Source organism: Squalius cephalus (genome assembly GCF_949319135.1).
Source record: "Squalius cephalus genome assembly, chromosome: 16".
Taxonomy (NCBI): domain Eukaryota; kingdom Metazoa; phylum Chordata; class Actinopteri; order Cypriniformes; family Leuciscidae; genus Squalius; species Squalius cephalus.
The window spans coordinates 8549249-8572386 of record NC_137137.1 but is presented as its reverse complement, the minus strand read 5'-3'; the positions used below and the strand labels follow the sequence as shown (position 1 = coordinate 8572386).

Below are 23138 nucleotides of genomic sequence, written 5' to 3'. Positions count from 1 at the left end.
TCAGTAAGGACTGAAATGTTGATCATTTCATAGAGCCTTGACAGGCTCCATCATAAATGCAATTGTAAAACACAACTTCATCTTTAAATCTGAATCGGTCATCAGTCCATCAGCCGTGACTTAATATCTAAGCATAAAATATTTCTCTGTCTGGCAAGGAGCTTTATGATACAGGGGGAATGACAGCCTAAGGTCACATCTTCTGCAGAACAATATTCAGAGCTGAATAAGTGTTGGCCGACCGCCCAAAAGCAGACTAATATTTTAAGTGCTGCTGGTCCTAGTGTCCATGCTTCATATAGGTTTGGTCCAATTTCTCAAATGTTATAGGACAATTTAACAACGCATGCCTACAACAAACATCAGTCATTTTTAAAATGATTTTTTAATGACCCCAATTTCACAGATGGAAATGTTACACCGTGCGAGAAAAGTAGAGAAAGTAATTTCTGCACGGGGTCGTTTATCCAGTCCTTCTTCACAGCAATTCGCGCGCACGCACAATTTAAAGATTAACGGTCAACTTTGTTCCTACTCACTGAATCAAATCTGTTTTTCGGTCTTTCTACTATTGCTTATAGGTGTCATATTTAATATATACATCAGAGAGCTCAAACATGGGACTGTTTTGGGCTCAAACAACCGCATGAAATCACTCACAAGTCACAACAATATTACGCCGCGCGCGTGGAGTGCAGACCTGTCGACGCAGCATCTCGGCACGCATTCCAGTAAAAGCGCATTCACTTCAGGCGCGTAGTAATCGCATCCTTGCGGGATTTGTCTCCAGTGAGCATCATTACGCTTTTATCACAGGGGAGAGCAGTTACAGCAGGGACAATTCATGCAGAATGTGTGTTTGACATCTGAGCGTCTACTCTCTTGAGGAGTTGGTTAATTTGGACGGGAAAACATCTTTTACTTAAGTAAAAACGCCTGTGCGACCTTTAAGGTGAGTTTTGCTTACTTTTTTTAATAATAAATGTGACCAACAGATTTTGTGTAGCCTATAACAATTTATAAAGCCGTTTAGTAATTATGAGTATAGCAAAGTTACGACAATTTAACATGTTTTCGTTTGAACAATCTATCATTATGTTTCTTATCTCTTGTAAGTTTTTCATTAGTGACTTTATTCAGTTAGTCACTATAGGGTTAAGGCTAGTCACTATCCCCCTAAAAAGTAGGCTTACTATTTAGCCAATACTTGTCTTATTCAATGACTTGTCAGAATATCTTCTTTATATTATCTTATTAAGAGTAAACATGCATCTAATAATGATGTACTATTAAAGTTGGAATATTTACCAATAACTAAATAGCTTAACCTAACATACCTAATATACAGAATTCTCTGGTATATTCAGAGAATATTCAGGTTCTTGAGTTAAAACACTCTTAACCTTGAATCTTCTGACACTGACAAAATGCCTCACAGGTTTAGTGACGTGCTTTGAAACTAAATCATCTGTCCGCAGGGTTTGTCTGTCAATTAAGAGACTCTCTTAAAACTTTGTTGGATGAGTGCTTGCCCTCTATCAAAGGTATAACATTAGATGCAAATTGCATTTATGGCACGCAGCTTCAGCAAACTTCCATTAAAGAAATTGAAATATGTGTGTGCAATTTTACTGGAACCTAAAGTCCAAGTTATTTGGCTTCAGTATGACTCTTACCCTAGAGGTAAATGGAGGACAGAGAGAGTGAGAGAGAAAGAGTTTAAGAGCCCCTGATATTGTTTAGCTCCCAACCACACCACACACTACATGTGGCATGCTGAGAGCTTTCTTATGTGGTCATTCACATCCTGATAAATGCCACTGAAGGCATGCAGTGCATCTGGCATCTTAGTTTTTGCAGACAGTCTAGCAATGGAGTTTTCCATGCTTTAAAACAGGCTAGAACCCAGCATGCTCTGAACATGCAGTGGCTTGTGGGATGCTGAACTCTTGACCACAAGCAGCCAGGTGTGTGCAACTAAACAGAGATCATGTCTCTCAAATGAAAAAAGAAAAGTAAACACTTTTTACTCATGCTATGTGCTGTCACTAATGAATGCATACATTAAACAGCACAATAAATCATTTGATTCATCATTTTTTTATTAAAAGAGCTGATCGATATTGCATTAAAATAATAAAACTCAGCAAAGAGTGTTTTGTGTTTAACTTAGAAGCATAATGACTTCACGGCTTATTCATTTTTCATACTTTAAATTCAATTTGAGATATTGATGGACCTGTGCAGTTTAACTTTGAGCAAACAAATCAATACCATGGTTTTAAATGGTCTGTGGGCACAACGTGTTTGCTATTTTTATGAGTTTCCCACAACTGTCCCCAGAAAGTCTGTTTGAGGAGGAGATAGAACTCTGAATGAACTTTGGAGTTAGAAAGCTCCACTTGACCTCTGACCTCTGACCAAGTTACACTGTGTGTTTCCAATTTCTGCAAGACAATCTACACAATAAAATAAATCTATACAAGCAAGTATCTTAAAGGGATAGTTCACCCAAAAATGAAAATTCTGTCATTTTTTACTCATCCAAGTTGTTCCAAACCATTTCTGTCTTCTGCTGAACACAAAAGAGGATAGTTTGAAGAATATGGGGAACCAAATACTATGGAAGTCAATAGGCCCCATCAACTGTTTGGTTACCGACATTCTTCAAAATATCTTCTTTTGTGTTCAGCAGAAGACAGAAATTCATACAGGTTTGGAACAACTTGAGGGTGAGTAAAAGATGACAGCATTTTAATTTCTGGGTGTACTTTCCCTTTTAAAGTATATCAAACAGGAATGTGATGTGCAATGAAATTGGATATTTTGCATTTCATAAAGCTGAACAGAGTTAAGGCCAGTTCACACCATACGATAACTATTGTGATAACTATATGATATCGTTCTGTTTATTCCAAGCGTGTTGCAGTATAGTCGTCTGCTGCTTTAAAAGCTTGAGCTATTCAAAAAGGATGGATTCGGATTGCTTAAAGTGATTCCAGCAATGTTGTTTCTCTGTGCCTTTATCGTTATATTTGTGGTGTGGAGTGGACTCTGCTATACTTTTATATTTAAAACTATATCTATCTAGGCCAATATCTATTTTATTTTTAGAACTATATCTTTATCGTTATAGGTATTATCCTTGGTGTGAACGGGCCTTTATCAAAGACAGTTTACATTGACTTTACATCACAATTTTAAATGTTTAAAGCAGAAGCATTATAAAAAAGCATCATTAAATGCGATCCATACAGACTGCTATGAACAAGATTTCTCTCAACACCTTGAAGAAGAAGCCTCCAGTCACTGTTTACTGTATCCCAAACAGCTGTAATGGCAAAAGTATCTGGCAGATTGTCTGTGAGGATGAGTCAAGCCTTGCCAGGGAATGTTATTAGCCTAACTGTGGCGTGAGCTCAGGACTTCAGGCACGGCCGGAATGTTGTGAATCAGGGAGACCATCCTCCTCCCCAGGCAGAACTATGAAATGGAGCATGTTGGGGAATACAGGGGCAGTACAGAGGAAAGAGGCATTAGATAATCAAAACTAATCTCATAAGGAAGTAATAAGCAACTTTTCATAGATACACTGTAAACATTAGAGTTTGTTATTTGTATTTTGTGGTTATTGTTACTTGGTTTGCTTCATTTAAAACCCAATCATTAACATATTGACACAATATTTAGTTTGCATACTATTTTTTATATTAAAATCTGTGTTCATCTTGCAGAAGTTCAAATACAAGCATCTGATGTTTAAAAGAAATATGATTGTTGTTGCATTAGAATTCTTTAAATGTATTTTAGGTGAGCTGCCTCATGGTAAAAGCAGAGATTAGGAGGGTGGATGGGGAGAGAGTGGTGCCTGCCTCCTCTTAAACTCCCCACTATTAGACGTTAACACAAGATAGAGAGGACTAGCAGGACAGAACATTTTGTACAAAACATCTGCTCACACACTTCACTTGAACTGACAAAATGCCCACACTATCTTGACTGATTGCTAAAATGTTGGAACCCTGTGGAAAAGACCAGCATATGTAGTGTTTTGGATGAGGGTTTATAGGATGCTGGGATGTGCATGGGATGCTGAAAGCTACATCAGGTTTTTTAACTAGCAAGAGTTTCTTGGTCAAAGAGCTTCACACATGCAATCAGGTTGATTTAAAGAGTCAAAATTTGGCAAATACATTCCTGCATCTTCATCTCAGAGGGTGTTCTTGATCTGACAAAGCATATATCATCTCACACACACACTCATAAGTACACCCACATTTTCAAGTCACACAGGTCACATGTAATGATCTCAATCCTGCCTGTCACCACACACACATGCATGAGTCAAGATAATGCAACATAATAATAAATCAGTGCTGCGTGTGCTCTTGACTTGTGAGATCTCCCACATGTGTCGTTCTGGAATGCTTAACTCAGAACAATGATATCACTGATTCTGGGTTCACTCTCCTCTCTTATCCTGAAATCTGACAGTTCAATGCAGACGTCCAATCAAATCATGTCATTCTTAATCAGTGCTATCAAGATAAAAATAGCTTAAATAGCTCAGTTCATCTTATTTACTGCACTTTTTAGCTCTTCTCTGTGGCATGTTTGTTGGCATTCTACAGGCTTAACAGCTGTAAGTGTAGTATTTAGACTGGCAAATTTTGCGCATTTGTGTACTGTACCAGAAAACTATTTGAGCATTTTTTTTTACAAAGGGCTTTTCACAGTGCGGTCAACCCCAGGTTTTCATCGTTCTAAACCTCATTTTTATCCCTGGGTAAAAGAACGTTTCACATTTGTAATTCAGAAGTTTTACCCGGGGTTATGAAACCCTGCTCCAGAGGTTATCACCGGTGTGAACCCCGCATTGTGGTGCCAAATGTTTGCAGTGTGAAACAATGTGGTGTTAGAACGTTACGTTTAGATGCTTGGCAACTGACAACCAATCGTGTGCTTTGGGCGGTCTTGGAAACTGTGAGTTGTATAAACAGTTGTCAGCATTTGATAGGAAAAATGTCAAATGGTGACGGAAAACGTGAAAATTGGAGTGATGAAGAGACCAATCCATTCAGTTGGTCCAATCAGTGACACTGACACTGCAAATGTGAAGATAAGAACGTTAACCCAGGGTTTAGGAATGTAGCTACAGTGTGAAATGTCATTTTATGAATACCCAGGGCCAGGAATGGTTAACCCTTGGTAAATTATGAGCGGTGTAAAATATCAAGCAAGATAACCCAGGTTTAGTATAGATTATAAGTATATGTACACTTTATGGTTCTCAGATGTTAGTGGAACATGTCCATAGTGATTTTTACTCTGCAAGGATATCTGTGAACTGTGAGAACTGTGAAGCCAATTTTTGGCAGTCACTAGGACCAATTTTTTCAATACTTGGGTCACGTTTTTGCAAAACTCTTCACACAGCACAACAGCAGTCTATATGAGCTAAACTGAGGATCACTTATAATTGCTTTGGCACAAAATGCATTCTACATCTTTCATATTACATTAATTCTTTTCCACCGCAAAAAAATATATGTACCTACAGGCCAATTTGCAAGTTTACATACTCTTTTCAACTGATAAACTTAAGTTTAAAACCTAACATAATACAAAACTGAATAAGCCAGCAATTCTGTACATTTCTACAGCAATAACATATTGAAATACATTATGAATCTAAAAAATTAAATGCTATCAAAACAGTTAGAAGTAGCTGAACACCTTCACAGATGTTAGTATTTCAATGTCATTACCATCTATACAAAAGGGGAAAACTTATAATTTTGTACTGTAATGTAAACATGTTCTATAACATATACTGCAGTGAATTCTAAACGGCAGAGAGTGCTATTCTTGTTTTATAAAGAAATTTTACAAAATAAATCAATGTGTAATGCTTTTAGAACATGAGAGACAAAAGTATGTTTGTTGGTTGGCAACCTTATAGTGTTCTGGAAGAATGAGTTGATTTGAGACATGAATTAAGTGTTTTGGTAGTACTAGTGCATTTTGAATGTGAAATTAACTGCTGTGCCAAGCTGAGAGTTGGTTATGAGAACTGTGTAAAGAGTTTTGAGAAAATGACCTAAGTATTGAGAAATATGCCCTTAGTACATTCACTAAAATGGGACCATTCAAAAACAGTTTTTGGGCCCCTGAAGAATATGTGCATATAGCAGAATATATGTCTATACATATATTCTGCCTATACACCATAAAGATCTTCTTTACATGTTTTCACCGACTGCACTATTTTAGTCTAGTCACGTGTCTAAAAACGGATATCAATATTAAAGAAAATTCAGGAAATAAACAAACATAAAGGCAAAAATAAATAATAATAATAATAATTTTAACAGAAGTAAATTAAGAATTAATGGTCAAAGGCATTAGAGTGCAAAGGAGCCAGGCAGTCTCTTGTTTCTTTCCCTCCAAAACCATGAATCTGCAACCACAACAGAGGAAACAGGAAGGGGGCTTCTGTATCCCAAACAGGATGTTCAAAGCAACACAGTGTGTGACTTCACGTGTCTCCAGCCCACAGAGTGCAGTAATTAGTTCCTGTTGCATGCTTTAAAATCATCAGAGCTTTTTTCCACCCAGAATGTACAGTATATAGACCCCGCAGTAACAGTGAATGCTGTAGCACATTTGATGTCAGTCTAAAACATGCAGTAACGCTTGAAGAAGTGGATGAATCATATATTGAATATGATGAACATGATCTTGTTCAGCACACTATCAATGGTTAAGATTCACAATCATATATGACATTGATATGTGGGTGCATGTGCATACTAAACCCTAAATGTGATTAAGCCATGTCAGGATGTATCTGTGCAATGTGGCTTTTAAAGAGATTGGATCATGAGATGCTTGAGCCCACTGAATGAATAGCAGCCACACAACTGTGCCTCATCATCAGCATCCACCTTCAACTTCATCACATGAAGCAATAATATATATATACTTTTATAGTATATATACTTTTAGGAGCTTTTAGTCTGTTTACTGAATTAATTAATTATACAAATGCATACAAATTGGCAAATGCACTGGACTTGAAAACTAAACATCAAACTATGTGTATTGTACCTAATGGAATGAATATAATTTAAACTGTGAAGCTAATAGCTTGAATATCATTTAAACTGAATCAACTATCAGTTGATTAAAGAGAAAGGCACTTGTTTGATTTAAGTGCTGCAAGGGTGGTCAGCTTTCTCTTGTCACCCAAACAACCTGTCCTCCGATGTGTGAGCCCCACCGTATATCTCTCCATGTGGCCACAGGGGCATTGACATTCACGACAGGAACAAACCTCCCCGCAATTGTGTAAGCTACTCCTCTGATTGCTTCACCCCGGCTATACACTGACTGTGAGCACAGCTGGGCCTGCAACCCATATTGAATTAACTGCAACATTTTTTGCTGTATTGCCCCAGCAGTTTTATGAGCCATGTTCCACCTCTTCCACAGCTGCTTTTATTGCCCATTGTGTGAGAGTGGATGGGAGTTGATTGCTGGGAAAACAGGGACGTCAGGATCTTCCTGACTGGTGCATGTCTGCATTTGCAAAATGAAATACTGCAGGGCTCATAAAAACGAGATCAAGTTCAAGGGGTAGATGACAAATGAGTTAAGAAACTGAAACATGATTTAATGAAATATTTTCTTTCCACTCCAAAACCTGTTTTAATTTGGTGTCAAATTGTAGGCGCAGTAATTTAGGACTCATCAATGTAGAGAAACCATACAGAAAATGCTGCTTGCTAAAGAAAACATCACTATTTTTATGCCTCATACTTAAGTAATAATTCCAACAGTTAGTTCTGGTTCACATGGTGGAGATTTTTCAGTGACCACAAGTTACATTGATACAACAGTAGGCGGCGACAAATGTCTTTTTGAGTGAGTCACTGAATCATTCATTCAACCAATTCGTTCAATCACACTGAGTCATTCAGGGATGAGACAAGTGAATGAGTCATTGAATCATTCTCTTTGTGACACTGATTCATTCACGAACACCACTACTGTATGTTGCTCAGAGACGTGCAGGGATTAAATCTTTTGAAACTTTTTTCGTTGGTGGAGCAAAAACAGATAAAATAACTTAATAAAATGTGTCTAAAATGTAAGTTACTGATTATTTACCTTTTGTTTATTGAACTGCTGTATAAAAGCAATATCACAAGCTATCATACGATTGGTCTGAATCTACATCCCTGACATGATGAAACACTAAATAAAGCATGAGATGATGTTTAGGGCATGATTAGTTATGATTTGTGAAGTGGATTATTTTGTTGGCAGGAATAACCATTGACAAAGCACTTCTCTTAGGCAAGGTGACAGGGTCTTCTGCTCTCTAGTGGAGCCCATACAGTCTATAAATACACTCACACACACACACTCTCTCTCTCTCTCTCTCTCTCTCTCTCTCTCTCTCTCACACACACACACACACACACACACACACACACACACTAATAACTGTAATGGTCTTCCCTCTGGATGTTCTTTTAAATGATAGGACATATCTTGCCAAGATATAAAAAAAAAACACTGCCACCTCATCCAGCCTTTTTAATTAATTCAATTCCTCTGCATTTTTGTGTTGGAATCCAAATCTAAAAAGAAGACATACATCTTTCTGACCTGTGAATAACTGCCCCCACACAGAATGTCTTATGGAAGAGAAACTTCTAGGGATTTGTCCGATCATACTTTGAAGGAGAAAGGGAGTAGAAATGCTGCCCTCTCATAAATTAGCTATTAAACTGAGGGAAGCTGGATTGTATAGTACGCTAACACCATAAATCCATAGTGGGGTTTCACAGTCAGTTTGAGGGAGGATATCCAGAATCATGCACACACGCATCCAAACATGCACATACAGTATGCATGTATGCACATGTGCTCCACCCATCACACATGCACACACTCATGCACAACAGGGCATTGTGAATCACTTCTTAATCATAATGAAACTGTTCAAACCGCTTATTAGATTTCTTAGGAGTGAACATTAAGTACCATGTGCTTGCATTTTGCGGACCCTCAGGGCTCACAGAGAAAGAATCATGTGTAGACAGTATGTTGCAACCTCTGGATTGTGGGCTAATGTTTTTTGCTTCTATGAGCTGTCAAATATGAGGGCAGATGATTCTGTATAGTTTGCTTTATTTGTATCTGAAGACAAGGCTCATAAATGACTCAAATGTCATGTGTCAACAGTCAAATAACTCATGCCATGAATAGTTGATCATGAAAAAAGTTTAAATCTATCTATCCATCTAGTTTTTTTTAATTATTATTTAAAAAGGCTCAAATAATCACTTTATTAACGCAAATAATGCTTTGCTTTTCTCCTAGCCTTCCATGCGGAGAATCTTTGAGGCAACACTTGGATATATTTCTATCATGAAGCACATGTCCATCTCAAAATGGCTAAGTCAACTGGGCTTACCTCAGTACTGCACGCTATTCGATGAAGAATATGATGGAGTGGAGGTAAAGTCAGCACACACTGTGAGTTTAGACACACACATGCACACAGTGCTGCATACCACATACAGTATTTAAACTACCATGCAATTATTCAAACAGTCATTTGAAATTCCATGACTGCATGTGATTCTGTCTTATTTATAATCATAAACAACTGATGGAGCTCTTCAAAGTGAGCTTTGAAAATCAGTAAACATTGCAGAAAAGTGAAATCTAAACTTTGTGATTGAACTCAGGAAAGCATGCTGAGATTCCTTTCACAGCATCTTACTGAATGTAGACCAGCTGATCTGACATCTGTATTTTCAGCCATGTTTTTCTTGGCAGCACATTCCACCTGGAATGTAAGTTCGTCCAGGAACAGCAGCAAATTGGAGATTCTGAAAGCATTTTTGTGGTTTACAGATGCCAGTATGCACGCTTGACTCTGATCATAGCGCTAAACTTCAGCTACTGCCAACAAAAGAGCTTAATTACACGAATAATCCTAAACTTTAAACTTCACTCTACATTTACACAGAAATATTTGTTGGAACTTGGGCTATACAATTAACTGTGCCCAGTGTCTCAAGGAGTTTGTTTGATGTCTAAAAACTCAGAAGGAGAGCGAAAGAAATATGGTTAATGTCCAGCAAAGCATAATACTCCTAAATCGTACATCAAATCATTTTAGATATATTTTTTGTGCTTCCATTTACATTAGGGCTCTCCAATGCTGCTCCTGAGAACCACCTTCCTGTAGAGTTTAGCTCCACCTATAATTAATCAAACTGCACCAGATAATCAAGATCTTCAGGATTAGGCTACTATAACTTTAGGCAGGTGTTGGAGCAGGTTGCAGTTGAACTCTGCAGGAAGGTGGCCCTTCAGGAGCAGGATCGGACACCCATGCATTAATACATTTGCACATCAAAACAGTTTCCACTTGCATTCTAGTCTTAACCATTATAGTTGTATGTAATGGAAAACTACCTGTTTTGTTGCACACAAGATGAGCCCCAGGTGGCTCATTTTCAGTGCCCTATAAAGAAGTCCAGTTGCTCTGAAATTATTTATTGTACACACCATAAAAAACATTTGTAAAAGCAGTAAAAGTCACTGTCTTCCACACAATTATCCATTAACCAGGTCCCCATCCTTTGAAAGAGGGAAAAAAAATAGGAAAAGAGACACTCAACTGTCAAGAATGAAATGACCATAGCAATCAGAAACAACAGTAGTGTTGACACTGAGATGACCAAATGTCCATTATAGGCTTACTGATTACACTGTGTAATGCCCATTAATGCTGAATCGTATTTCACTGATTACATCTAATGGAGCGCAGGGTAAAGTCTGGATTAAGAACAGCACCAATAAAACCACTATTGAGAATCCATTTCCACTTAAACTGGTGATTAAAGAGATGTTTTCTCTTTATTTTACAACTGATTTGAGTGACTAATATCTTTGTCCCACACACATACAAAACAATCAGCGATTGAAATCTACAGCTGCCCACGCATATACTATGGTACCATGATAGTACCAGGTAAATTATCATAGTGCATGAATACTGTAATCGTTCAGACAGGGTTGGGAAAAATTCATCATTTAAAAATTATCTTCCTTGCAGGAAGTAGAATCTATTTTGAAAAATCAACTGGAATCATAGTATGACAGCATGCTCCACCAAATCTAAATACCATTGTGTTTGTGTGTGTGTGTAGAAAAAATGCCTATACATTTAAAAAAGAAAAAGAAAAACACTTTTTAAACGTAAGTCTTCATGAACTTGCCTTTTCCTTAAAATTACACTTATTGCACTCTCTTAATTCAGAATTTCTTTGGATCTATGTTCCTTTTCTGCTTCATTAAATTCAATTTAGAATTTCAATTCTGCGTCCTGTTTGCTATACCTTACTTCAAATCCAGGAATTTGATTAGAATTTAAAAAGTATTCTCAGTTCAATTCTGCAACCCTGCTTTCAGTACCACCACCACCACCACCACCACCATCATCATCAAAGTACCATATATGTGTCATCTGATACCATCACTGTACCATATCATTTTTTTTTTTTTTTTTTTTTGCACAAGTATATATGGGCACACATACACACAAACGCTTAAAGTACCCACCTCCTAGGACACTGGTGTAAGATCAACAAACCTACTGACAAAACAACAAAGTAGCACATCTCTTATATCTACCAGCCCACTCAAAGTGAGGTGTCTGAATAGCTCCTCAGTGACATGTTTTTGAAGTTTCAGCATGAGGGATTGATATGAGACCACACATGGTAAATGAAGAGTTTGAGGGAGCAGAGACTTTGCCATGGCTTGTTAGATTCATCTGTGGGTTGAAGGCAGTTGAACAATAGGCCCTTACCAGCATATGTTATCCCCTCTTTTTCCATCTCTTTGCCCTCTCTCTCTCTCTCTCTCTCTCTCTCTCTCTCCCACACTGTCATTCACTGACTCTCTTTGTGTCTACCATTCTGTCCATCCCTGTCCACCACCCTTTCTCTTTCCCCAAGCTAGCCTGTAAAAACAGAGACATGGCAGTGGGAAAGAGTGCTTGCTGCTGATGTATGGGATTCTGAATACATTGGATGAGGCAGATGAGATAAGACACACAAAGAGAGCAATGCAGCATGCATCTGTTTCTCCAGTGTTAGATCAACACGACTTCACCTCGCTGCACCAATTCAGTACAACAGATTTCACACTGAACCTTGAGTCACGCTTAACGAATGACTTGGTCAAGGCGGTTGGAATAAGAATGAATAGCACTTAGATTAACAGGACATGTTATAAAAAGTAGAATTTGCTTTATATTATATTTTTTTACTCTTTTATCTGAATAAAAAAACCCCCGATAGATTAAAACCAGTCATTTTAAATGCTATAAGGAAAAAGTGGGCATCACAACATTAGGATTTACAGTGAATACTAATTTTGAGATCAGCAGAAAATAACATGTAAAATAACTTTATGGTGAGGTTAAATAATTTTAAGTGCACATTAGATGGGGGAAATGAGCATGTACAATTAAATATGCAATCCACAGAAATAGCTAACATCTAAACAAATAGCTAACACACAAACACATTAAAATCTTGCATACTATTTCGAACAGATAATATTAAAATCGGGATGTAGCCACAAAAAACTGAGTGAACTCATTTTAGTTGTATTGACAAACTATGGGCAGTCCCAAATAACCCAATATGTTGTGGCAGTGCATGTTTGTTACTGTTTATTTAGGAAGGAATGCTTTGGCATGTGCGCTGTAAATGCTAAACAGCAGAAAATAGCACATAACCCTTAAATTAAACAGCTCTTCTTTTGTCCTGCCGGGAACAATGAAAGCAGAGATGCTTTCTAAAACATAGCCGTGTGTTTTTGTTGTGTCAGAAGCAGAAGGAATGTAATGTTGTGAAAGCCACACAAGGCCGGACTCTGAGGAGTGGTGAGGCATGGGGCCGTAATGACACAGTGTTAGCTTAAACCGTACACTTTTCTGATGTTTGTTTGCGTGTGTGAATGATAGATAGCAATTAGTTCTAGCCCTTGTCATTCTCACCACACATTAAACCACTTCTTCTCCATGTTTCTGTCTCTCTTTAGGACTTGTTGCACCTCACAGAGATGGATCTCTTGGGTTTGGGTGTCCAAAGCCGTCTTCATCGCATCCACATTCTCTCTAGCATCCAAGTGCTGCAAGAGCGTGAAGCAAAAAGAGGTTAGTCCTTCTTATTCTCACATGGGGCCTCATTTATAAAATGTGTGTATACACAGATTTGAACTTCCACTTGTCTTGTAAAGCCAGGTTTTTGACTATCAACCTGCTTAGATAGGAATAGTTCTTATATAAAGTGGCAAATCACTTAATTTTCATGTGACGTTTAGGGGCCAAGTAAATCTAAAAACTTTTGAAGCTGTGTAGATAGAAGCTGTACTTGTATGTCTATTAAAATCGGGATGCAGCCACATAGACCCATAGACAATAGCTGCCTATAGGGCATCACCAAGATGGCCACTGACTGAACTTACTGGCCTTCTGCTACTTTTATGGGCTTTTTAAAATACAAAAGGTGTAACAGAAACATCAAACTCAAGGACTAAACCAGTCATTAAAGTCTCCCTCTCTATGCAGTATGCACACACCTCCTCATGAACCAGTGGTGTAAAAACAGAAGCAGGAGCTTATCTCTTTATGGATGTTTTCTCTGGGCTGATTCTGCGGTTCCTGTCCTCTTGTCTCTGAAGCCCTGCTTGTACTGGACAGCCTGTGACTATGTCTGTCCATGCGTAGAGACCAGCACTGAAGAGCTTCATTAATCACAGCTAGCCTGCATGTGGGAGAAGAGTTCAGGACAAGGCCACAGGCACATTATGCTCAGGGACAAATACATATAGGGTCAAATCAACAGGGATTAGTTCACAAAACGAAGCATTGGAGTGCAGGACGGATCCCCCTGTCGAGTATTGTGTGTGTGTAATGGTAGTGTCTATATAAGCTTGACGCCAACTCAGCTTGGTGGCAAAGTTTTCATATGAGATAAACATAATTATGCTATCCTCAAGATCTCCGAGGAGTCACCTTGAAGCCTTGAAAGCAATACGCACCTTGTCGGTGTGCTGAAATTATAGAGATTACGGTTCATCAGAGAACACTCAGAAACATAAGAAGCATTTACTGTCAACACTGATAGTGAGTCACGAATGGACTTGTTTCCGCACACTCACACACAGACAACCTTCTGTCTGACTATACACCTCTCAGTGTTGCCATGTCTGCTTATATTAGGATGGACTTCAAAAACTAAACTAGGCCTAATCATTATCCTTACAGTTTAGACACTGTCTTACTAACAGACTGAAAACGGTATCACTAGCACAAGTACATTCAGTGTAAACATTTTTCCCCTCACCAGTGTCAATCATGTGTGGCTTTAGACATTAAGTCCAAATTTTCTGCAAAGCTGCTTTGAAAAAACATGGAATGTTAAGTTAAAATTAGTTATTATAAGTGACTCTGAATTTGGACTCTGGTCGCTTATATGAGCAGTTGCAGGCTGCATTCTTATGGGGTTTATTTACAAAATACTGTCACGTATTTGGTGTTGATAGTGCTTGCCCCACAATTATGAACGAACAATAATAGCCATCATGAGAAAATTCCCACCTGCCACTTGAGCCAAGTTTTACTTTGTGTCATTAATCGTATAGTTTGCTTCTCCTTTTCTTCCATGTTTCTGCCTTTCTCAGGCCCTCTTCTAACCCACTGATAAACAAATACAAAAAGATTTAATTAATTATTTCGTTGGCCCGTTGTATGCATTAAAACATTTTAATGAAAAAAAAAGAAAGAAATTTGCAGCATGATGCATTAAAAATAAGTCTTAACTCCAAGTTTATTCTATAATAAATAAGATTATCATGCGTCACCCACACGAGAGCACGAAAAAATGACTTGTCGCTTATTTTGGATGAGGCAGGTTGTTTATTCTGGGCTTGTTTTGTCATACCAATTTGCTTGTTTCTTTTTAGCAAAATCTGGCAACACTGCCACCCCTAACCTTCCATCAAACAGACACAGACGCGTGTCTATGTAGAGAAGGAGCAGACACACGCTGCTGTGTGCAGGAGCTGCCAGGTGATTATAAACTCTTTCGCCCATCCCGTAATCCCGGCAGTCAGAGTTGCTGTGGGGGCACCCCTCCACTGTGTGTAATTAAGTCCTTAAAAAGCATGTCAAGGCACACACACACACAAACACTGGGCTGACAGGCTGAGGCTCGTTTCCCAGGCATAACATACTACCTCGACTCCATTGCTATAGAGACTCTGACACTTTTGAAAATGGGCTGTTGAATTAGATATCTTGGATCAGCGAGCTTGCAAATAAAATGGTCTCCAAGCTTTGTAACGTTAAGGAATAGTTTTGAACAGCTTTTGAACAAATGCATGGATTATTTTATACTACAAATCAAGCAGTCTGTAACACAAACTTTTGTTTACAACACAGGCAATAGTTTTAAGTAGTCTACAAAACTTAGTATTCTGGTATAGTGAGTGGTTAAAAGATGTCTGGTCTCGACTGGCATGGTCCCGTGCTTGAGGACAATAACTATTGTTTTCCTAAAAAGTTTGGGCTGTTTGAGGACTCAATAGGTGGTCTGATTAAACCAGTTTCAACAACTTTAACAGCCTATTCTAGTAGTGTCTCCATTCAACCCCTGTAGTCCTCACTTCCTGTGAGAAATGCAAATGTTACACATGCAATTTCATAGACCACCATGCTCCGTGCAAAGAGGGGTACAAGTCTCCACTGCTGCGGCCTTGTGAGAGATCTTGATAGTTTCATGAGACAGCTAGCAAAATTATTGTACAGCTGTTTTCAAATTTTATACTACATTCAAAAAGTATATTTTTTTATTTCAGCTTTATTTATTTATTCATCAAAACACTACAATTTCCCATAAAAATCAGTTTACATGAACTATTTCAATGTCAATGTCCCAAGCATTTCTACCTGTAAAAGTGCATATTTAAAAAGCATTAAGAATCCAGTTGCCCCCAAAAATGGTCTGTCATTTATTTATGCCAAACCTGTGTCATCTGTTGAACACAGAGATGTTTAGTGTAAAAGACACTTCAGGCACTACTGTATTTTAGTTGGAGCCTTTTGTGTAGTTGAAAAATGTGTCAGTGCATAAACAGTACTCACATGTATTTGGAGCACGGCATTGCAGTGATGTTCAATGATGACAGGCTGCTCTTGTGTAGAAGGCTGGAGTATACTATTAAATAAAGCATGCTATTAAATGGGTGGTTGGCTCACTGCCTTCCCTGCTCTCAGTGCAGACTGCAGATTCATTCAAAGGGATGCCACCACATATAAAAAAGTCCATACATAAGCAGTTCTGAGCTACATAATAGCCAAGGTTAGCAATTAATCATTCTAGGTAGGTTTCATAATTGTATTTATTATTATTTTACTTATTATGTAATTCATTTTTTAGTTTTTTGCAGAAACTAAGATGAAGGCTACACATGAAAATGGTTAAATTACAGAGTATATATATGCTCAAATTAAATCCCAGTTATGCAGTTCTTTCATTAAGCACATTGGGTGTTTTGTAAAGCCTAATCCTGCATAAGCATTAGAAAAAAAGAAGCAGCAGAATCGTAAATATTTTGAGAGCCAGGGTTGATCCTGTGAGAAAACGTGAGAAAACTCATCACAGTCAGATGAAAGCCCAGGGTGTCTCTTGGATATATTCTGGGCGTTTCTAGGGCGTTTTGTGAGAAAACTCTTTCCTGTCCTTGTGCTCACACTGGGTGTGAGAGTAGAGCTGGCATTCTGCTCCTTCACCCTTCAGTCACATCCAGCTCAGTGCCAGCATTTCATAAATGTAAACACATTTCCCAGCCAGAAGGAACAGCTGGGCCCCCTCTTTAAAAAACTCTGTTTTGAAATTTAATACATGTCCAAAATAAATCATGACGGATGATACTGGGGCATAAAGTAGCCATTGCTGCTGCTCTGTGAAAAGCTTTTCAGATACCTGCATTAAGCTCTCTTGTCTGCTAGACAAATGTCACCTGTAGAAAGTGTTCATTACTCTTCTGAACAATGTTTAAATAGGTTTAGCAGGAGGGTTGTGTTGGCATTCTGCCAAGTTCGACAACATGCCCAAAGTCTCTAGTATAATATTGCTGACGCAATATTTGATTTAATGCAAAAACACAAATTGCATTATACATTATAAAATTATACTATAAAAGACATTATAAAATCAAAAATGACTGATTTCTTACTTTCTTAGTGCATGTTCCTGGTTTTACTGTGAATGATTTATCAATGCATGTTAGTCTGAAGACAAATTTAAAAAAAAGAGAGAAAAAAATCTTTGGATTATGTATAATTAAAACTCCACCTCAAATACACCTCTGACACAGCTTTTCTTGTTTAGCTGACATGGTCAAGACCTCTTAATTTTTAAGCTGTCCAACCACCTGTCATATAGAGATCACTTTTTACAATCCAGATGGATAAAATTAAGTTCGGCCTATTTTCTATTTTCTTTATTAAACATCCCATTTTACTATGGAAAACATCACATGGGATTACCTTTTTTTTAATATGTGGTATCAGTTGTTCCCCCAATGGAAAATTATAGAATCTTAATAAATGTCATTTTGACAAAATCTCTAGAAAGTCATGAAAATGATGTGAGCTTACCATATGAATTTGAAATATGTCGTCTACTTAGAATACACAGTCTATATGAAGTTTTTTTCTTAGTAAAGATAATTTTACTTTCACTCCATATTTATCCAGCGACCTGGAATAGAGTTACACTTATGCAAGTAAGAATGCAGGAACCGGACAACCAGCCACCAGTGGCCATTTAGTCCATCAGTATGACTCTGCTTGTCCATGTGTAAGTGGCAGCTAAACTCCCCCTGATGACAGCTAGACTGTAAACCGAGAGGTCAGATGTAGTGATGCTCATTGCTCACTGCTGATGGTGTCGGTGTTGGAAAATACCAGCCATGACAAGCAGATTCCACATTATGTTTATCTGAGGCACGATAAGATAAAGCTGATAAGACTGGAGCAAGTTGTTGCTCAGTTTTAACATGGGTTTTATCCAGTAACAGTTTAATAAGGCTTTATAGTTAGTCTCCCAGGGTATACAATGGAATTATGCATGCACCATTACCCTCTTAATGACTTTATAAAGATTCTTAAAAGTCTGAGCTTAGTGGTAAAGTTTGTAAAAGTCAGTGTATAAATAATGATTATCACATCACGTATACAGTCCACGGTTTTATGATTCAGAAAATCAGTCATGAGAGGAAATTAATATTTTCCTGTTGAAACGTGATTACATGTTGTGGAATTGGGCGAGACAGTTTACATTTCATACTCTGATAACTGTTCTTACCCTCAGCCTTGAGTGGAACCAGTAGAATGAAGACAAGCAACACGTTCCCTTTCACAAAAACAGAGATAAGAAGAAAACAATTAGACCAGCTCTATAGATCCCTTCTGAGCGACACTTCTGAGTGTCACTGAGTGTCCATCTTGAGGCATTCTGAAAGACATTTGGCAGCACAAAGTCAAAGATGTGTTTCCATCTTTCATATCTTTTATTTTTATGTACATATAAAAATAGTTCCACATGATTAAGAACTATTCACCAAGCTCCAAATAATAGAAAAATTAGCTTTGGTAAGTAAAAAACAGTTACTTACTAGTTTGCTTGTTTCTTTATTGGGAACTGCAACATAACACTTATAACAATCTCATATTTGATGCTGCGAGGAAAACAAAAATCGCAAAAATTCCATAGTCATGAGGACATACTTTCATTTTTTTTCTTAAAAAATAAAAAGTAAAAATAAAAAGCTAACATTGTAATAATTGATGTCAGATTACATCAGACACATGGTTACAAACAAAGCGCTATGTATCGTTGCTCTTTACTTGTGTCTTCTGTGACCATCCCTCCTCCTCCACTCGGAGCTGCTTTGCTCTGCTCTGCTGGGGGCTGAAGGTGGTCCGGCCAGGCAAGCTGACTCCATGTTAAGGTGCCTAAGGAGATGAGATCATCAGATTAAATCAAAGAATGTCTGCTCTCAATCATTGGCATTCGGGCTGGCCCTCATAAAGGTAAATGCCATGCAATAGTGGAAATGTGTCAAGCGCTAGAGATTTTGCAATTCTGACCACAGTAGAGATATTGACATCACAAGCAGCAGGCAGTTCTGCTTTATGTTACACGCATGAGTGACAAAGAAACATGGAGTAAGGAGAAAAAACAAGTCAAGTTGAAGAAGAACTTGTTATTATAGCGAGTTGTTTGTCAAGTTAAAACAGAGTTAATTACTGTTGTTAAGCAACATTGCAATTGCATTAATGTGAATTCAGTTGATGTGCGGCCACAGCTATTTTACCAGGACTTCAAATGTGGCTCATCCAATCCGAATTTACTTAATGTGAATGTGTTTTGCCAGACTTTGCCATTCATTTGTTACGGATATTGTTATCTTTGGTTGTGTCTACCGTATTTGAGGACACCAGGGCTGAACAAGCCAGACATGCTGACACACTCACCATAACTCTTCCCTTTTAGTGATCTATTGCCTGTGTCACATAATAAACGCTCAATTTCAAAGTGTGCATGTTTAATTGCACAGAGCCAAAGATTGATAATAGCACTTTGAGTGGTGTCTTTAATATATATTTGTATATATATATATATTTTTTTTATGACAATGTTTTGACACTTTGACAAATGGTATTCTAGGCAGGTGTGCTGTAACTTAAGGAGGCCTATTTCAATCCAGATGTCTCCTTTTCAGTGCTCACACTTTGTTAGTAGAGGGTTCATTTTGTGGCACTAGTGTTTATGCACTTTTGGTATGTAAATGTAACCCTACAACACTAGAATCTTTATTATAAAATGGATAGTTTTGGTTTCAGATACTGATTGGTCAGTAAAAAGTACCACTCATCCTAAAAAAACAATATAGACATGAAACATCTGTTCATTTAGCTAACTGTGTATATAACTGCACAGCACCCATAGAAGATAGCTATTGTTATGCATGTTATGTGTATCTATTGTTATGTGAGGATTTTGGAAGTGCATTGGCAGGTGTTCCAATGTTTTGCACAACATTCAGGTGGTAACTGAGTGACAAAACAAACCTTTGAATCACCTGCATGATCATCACGCTCTCCTTAGCCTTTAGTCAGATCACACCGCGCCCCATCTCTCTGCCTGAATCATTGGGGAAGGAACCCTGCCTTTGTCATTTGTTATCGTCCCACTGACAATGAAGAGGAATCCAAGGACAAAGAGACGGGAAATTCTGTTCCTCAGAGACAACAGAAAAAAAAAAACATTTAGCTATTCCGATTAGCCATTTCTGAAAAAGCATTTGGTAACACTTTTGCTGAGACCCAATTTGCCTACTTATACTATGCCCTAAAAGTATCCACAGTTAAAATCCTCCACATTCAATTTAATTTAATTTACAACCATATCTGAGAGAAATGTAGTAGCACGTTGAATACTTTGGAAAACTCACTTTAAAATACTACGATTTGGGACACATTAATTCTAATTTCGAAGACCATTTAGGACGGACAGTATGCAAATTGTGACGCAGCATTTTGATAGTCCACTTTAGACATAAGTAGCTGCATGTCAACCACCACTCATTAGAGTATTAGTTGACTGTCTGCTTAATATCTGCTACCACTTTATTTTGATGGTCCCCCAACACTCTACTGACTGTAAGTAAATTTGCAAGTACATGTCAACTTATTCTCCTAACCCTAACCTAACAGTCTACTAATACTCTGAGAGTTAGTTTACATGTAGAACAACAAAAAGTTAATTTGAACAAAAAGGGGCCAGTAATGTGCGGACTGGACACATGACAGAGGAGAGAGCTGCTGGGGGCAGGGGCTGGCTAGTCGGTTATGAGATGACTCCTCAAGTTCCGCCCATTGGAGAGGGTGTGTCTGGGAAATCCTAAATCACTCCCTTGGGGGCTGAACTTAGGAGAGAGAGAGAGAGAGTGTGAGAGAGAGAGACTTGGAGGAGATTGTAAGACTGCTTGAAAAACACCGGCACAGTTCATAGTGGGAGGTCAGTGGCAACATAACAGGATTGTCATTCACGCACGTCTTGTTGTCCATCAGTGTGAATCTGTGCACTAGATCGCTATGCTTGGTGTGAAACTGTGAAACTCTTACAGACTGCATAAGGAGAATATTCGGTTTTTACATACCTGGAGAAACCATAACCTTAAGCCAGGTAAGAAAAGTAACACTTTTTTTTTTTTGAATTATATATATATATATATATATATATATATATATATATATATATATATATATATAGTTAAGTATAACTTTGGCTCTTTGAACAACAAAAAATGCCATTTATGATTGTCTAAGCTTGTAAACTGTCTGTGACACTTCGTGTGTTAGATTCAGTAGCTGTTGTGAGGAGGGGTGTGTGTGTGTGTGTGTGTGTGTTTTATAAAGTTTCGCAGCAGCAGCAGCATCTATTGTCTTTGGAGTTGTTCATGTGGAAAACAGTAGCAGCCACTGCTGAGGACTTTAATACATTTGTGATTAACATGCCACAAATCTCACTAGTCGACTCACAGGCTGAATACAGCACTGCGGGTCACATCGGGTAGCAAGAGGGTTGAGGCTTGACATCTCCGCTCACCCCTTCCTGCTCAACAAAAGAAGGGTCCATTAAAGATTGACTATTGTGTGACTGTAGATGACTGTAAAAGAGAAAGCTATGAAATTAGTATTTTTGACTAGTCTCTAGTATTATTATTAGAAAATTAAATATTAAAAAATATTTAATCATTAAAAAATAAAATAATGTGTACATATAGAAATTGTTTCTGGTCTGGCCAAAATGTTCACAGAAATGCACATATCAAATAAGGACATTAAAACGCAGAAAAGGTGTTGATGTGACCATTCCTTGATAAAATCTTGTCATCTTATTTAGCATAATCAATGGATTGTGCATGTAAACACACTCAATAACTATTAAAAACTTGCATATTAAAAAATAAAATATACAGCAGAGGAACTGACACCCTTTTCTGTTTTGGTCTCATTCTGTCCTCCCTTCGTTACTCTTGCCGTTTGTTTGTGTGTAGTGTTTTCCTCTCAACATGCTCATTACAGTAATTAGGGAGCAGTCGTGTTGCATGTGATTGGAATGGTAGATCTTAAAGGATCTACTTTTAGCACATAGAGCTGAGAGAGACGGATGTGACCGCTGACTCCACGCCTTCAGTGAATGGGCGTGTGGTGTGTTCACAAGTCTGCATGGATTTCCACACTTCCTATTTTGATAAGCCTTAGCGATGGGACTGCGTAATGAACCACTCAGGCCTGATTTGTGGATGTTGACTACTGGTAAGGGAGTCCGAGTTGAAGTAGAAAGTGTTGTGTCTGTCATGGGGGGCGGAGGAGAGATGTTGATGTATTGTTGCCCATATGTTCCTCGCTCTGTGTGCAGCCGAGTGGTCCGCATTGAGGGAACTATGGTGCATTCTTGGTTGTTTTGTCTCCTTTTGCTTTACTGCTATTGTCAGTGACAATGGGACCCTCAATCAATGAGACAAACACAGTGATGTCATACAGGAAGTACTAGAACTCTCACTCTACAAAATCTAGACTAGTAGTTCTCAGATTGTTTTGCTTCAAGACCTACATTACCATTCAATAGTTTGGGGTCTGTAAAAATTGCAAAAATATTGTGAAATATTAATACAATTTAAAATGACTGTTTTATTTTTAAATATATATTTCAAAATGTAATTTATTCCTGTGATTGCATAGCTGAATGTTCGGCAGCCATAACCCCAGCCATCAGTGTCACATGATCCTTCAGAAATCATTCTAATAGGCTTGGTTATCAATGTTGAAAACAGTTGTTCTGCTTAATATTTTTGTGGATGTTGTGATGCATTTTTTTCAGGATTATATAATAACAATAACAATGTAAAAGTCATTAATGTCACTTTTAAACAATTTAATGCAACCTGAATAAACAAAG

General features: G+C 37.9%; 1 protein-coding gene across 2 annotated transcripts in view; it reads left to right on the top strand.

Moving 5' to 3' along the window:
• The first annotated feature begins 793 nt into the window (after positions 1 to 793).
• bcar3 (BCAR3 adaptor protein, NSP family member) overlaps positions 794 to 23138 on the top strand; it is a 66541-nt gene continuing 44196 nt past the window's right edge. The window contains exons 1-3 of one of the 2 annotated variants that reach the window (XM_079897283.1): positions 794 to 952; positions 9394 to 9531; positions 13141 to 13255. In XM_079897283.1, the coding sequence (XP_079753409.1) occupies positions 9400 to 9531; positions 13141 to 13255 (247 nt within the window). In that variant the 5' untranslated portion in view covers positions 794 to 952; positions 9394 to 9399. Of the gene's footprint in view, positions 953 to 9393; positions 9532 to 13140; positions 13256 to 21110; positions 21360 to 23138 lie in introns of those variants that run through there. The other variant, XM_079897284.1, reaches the window with a different exon arrangement.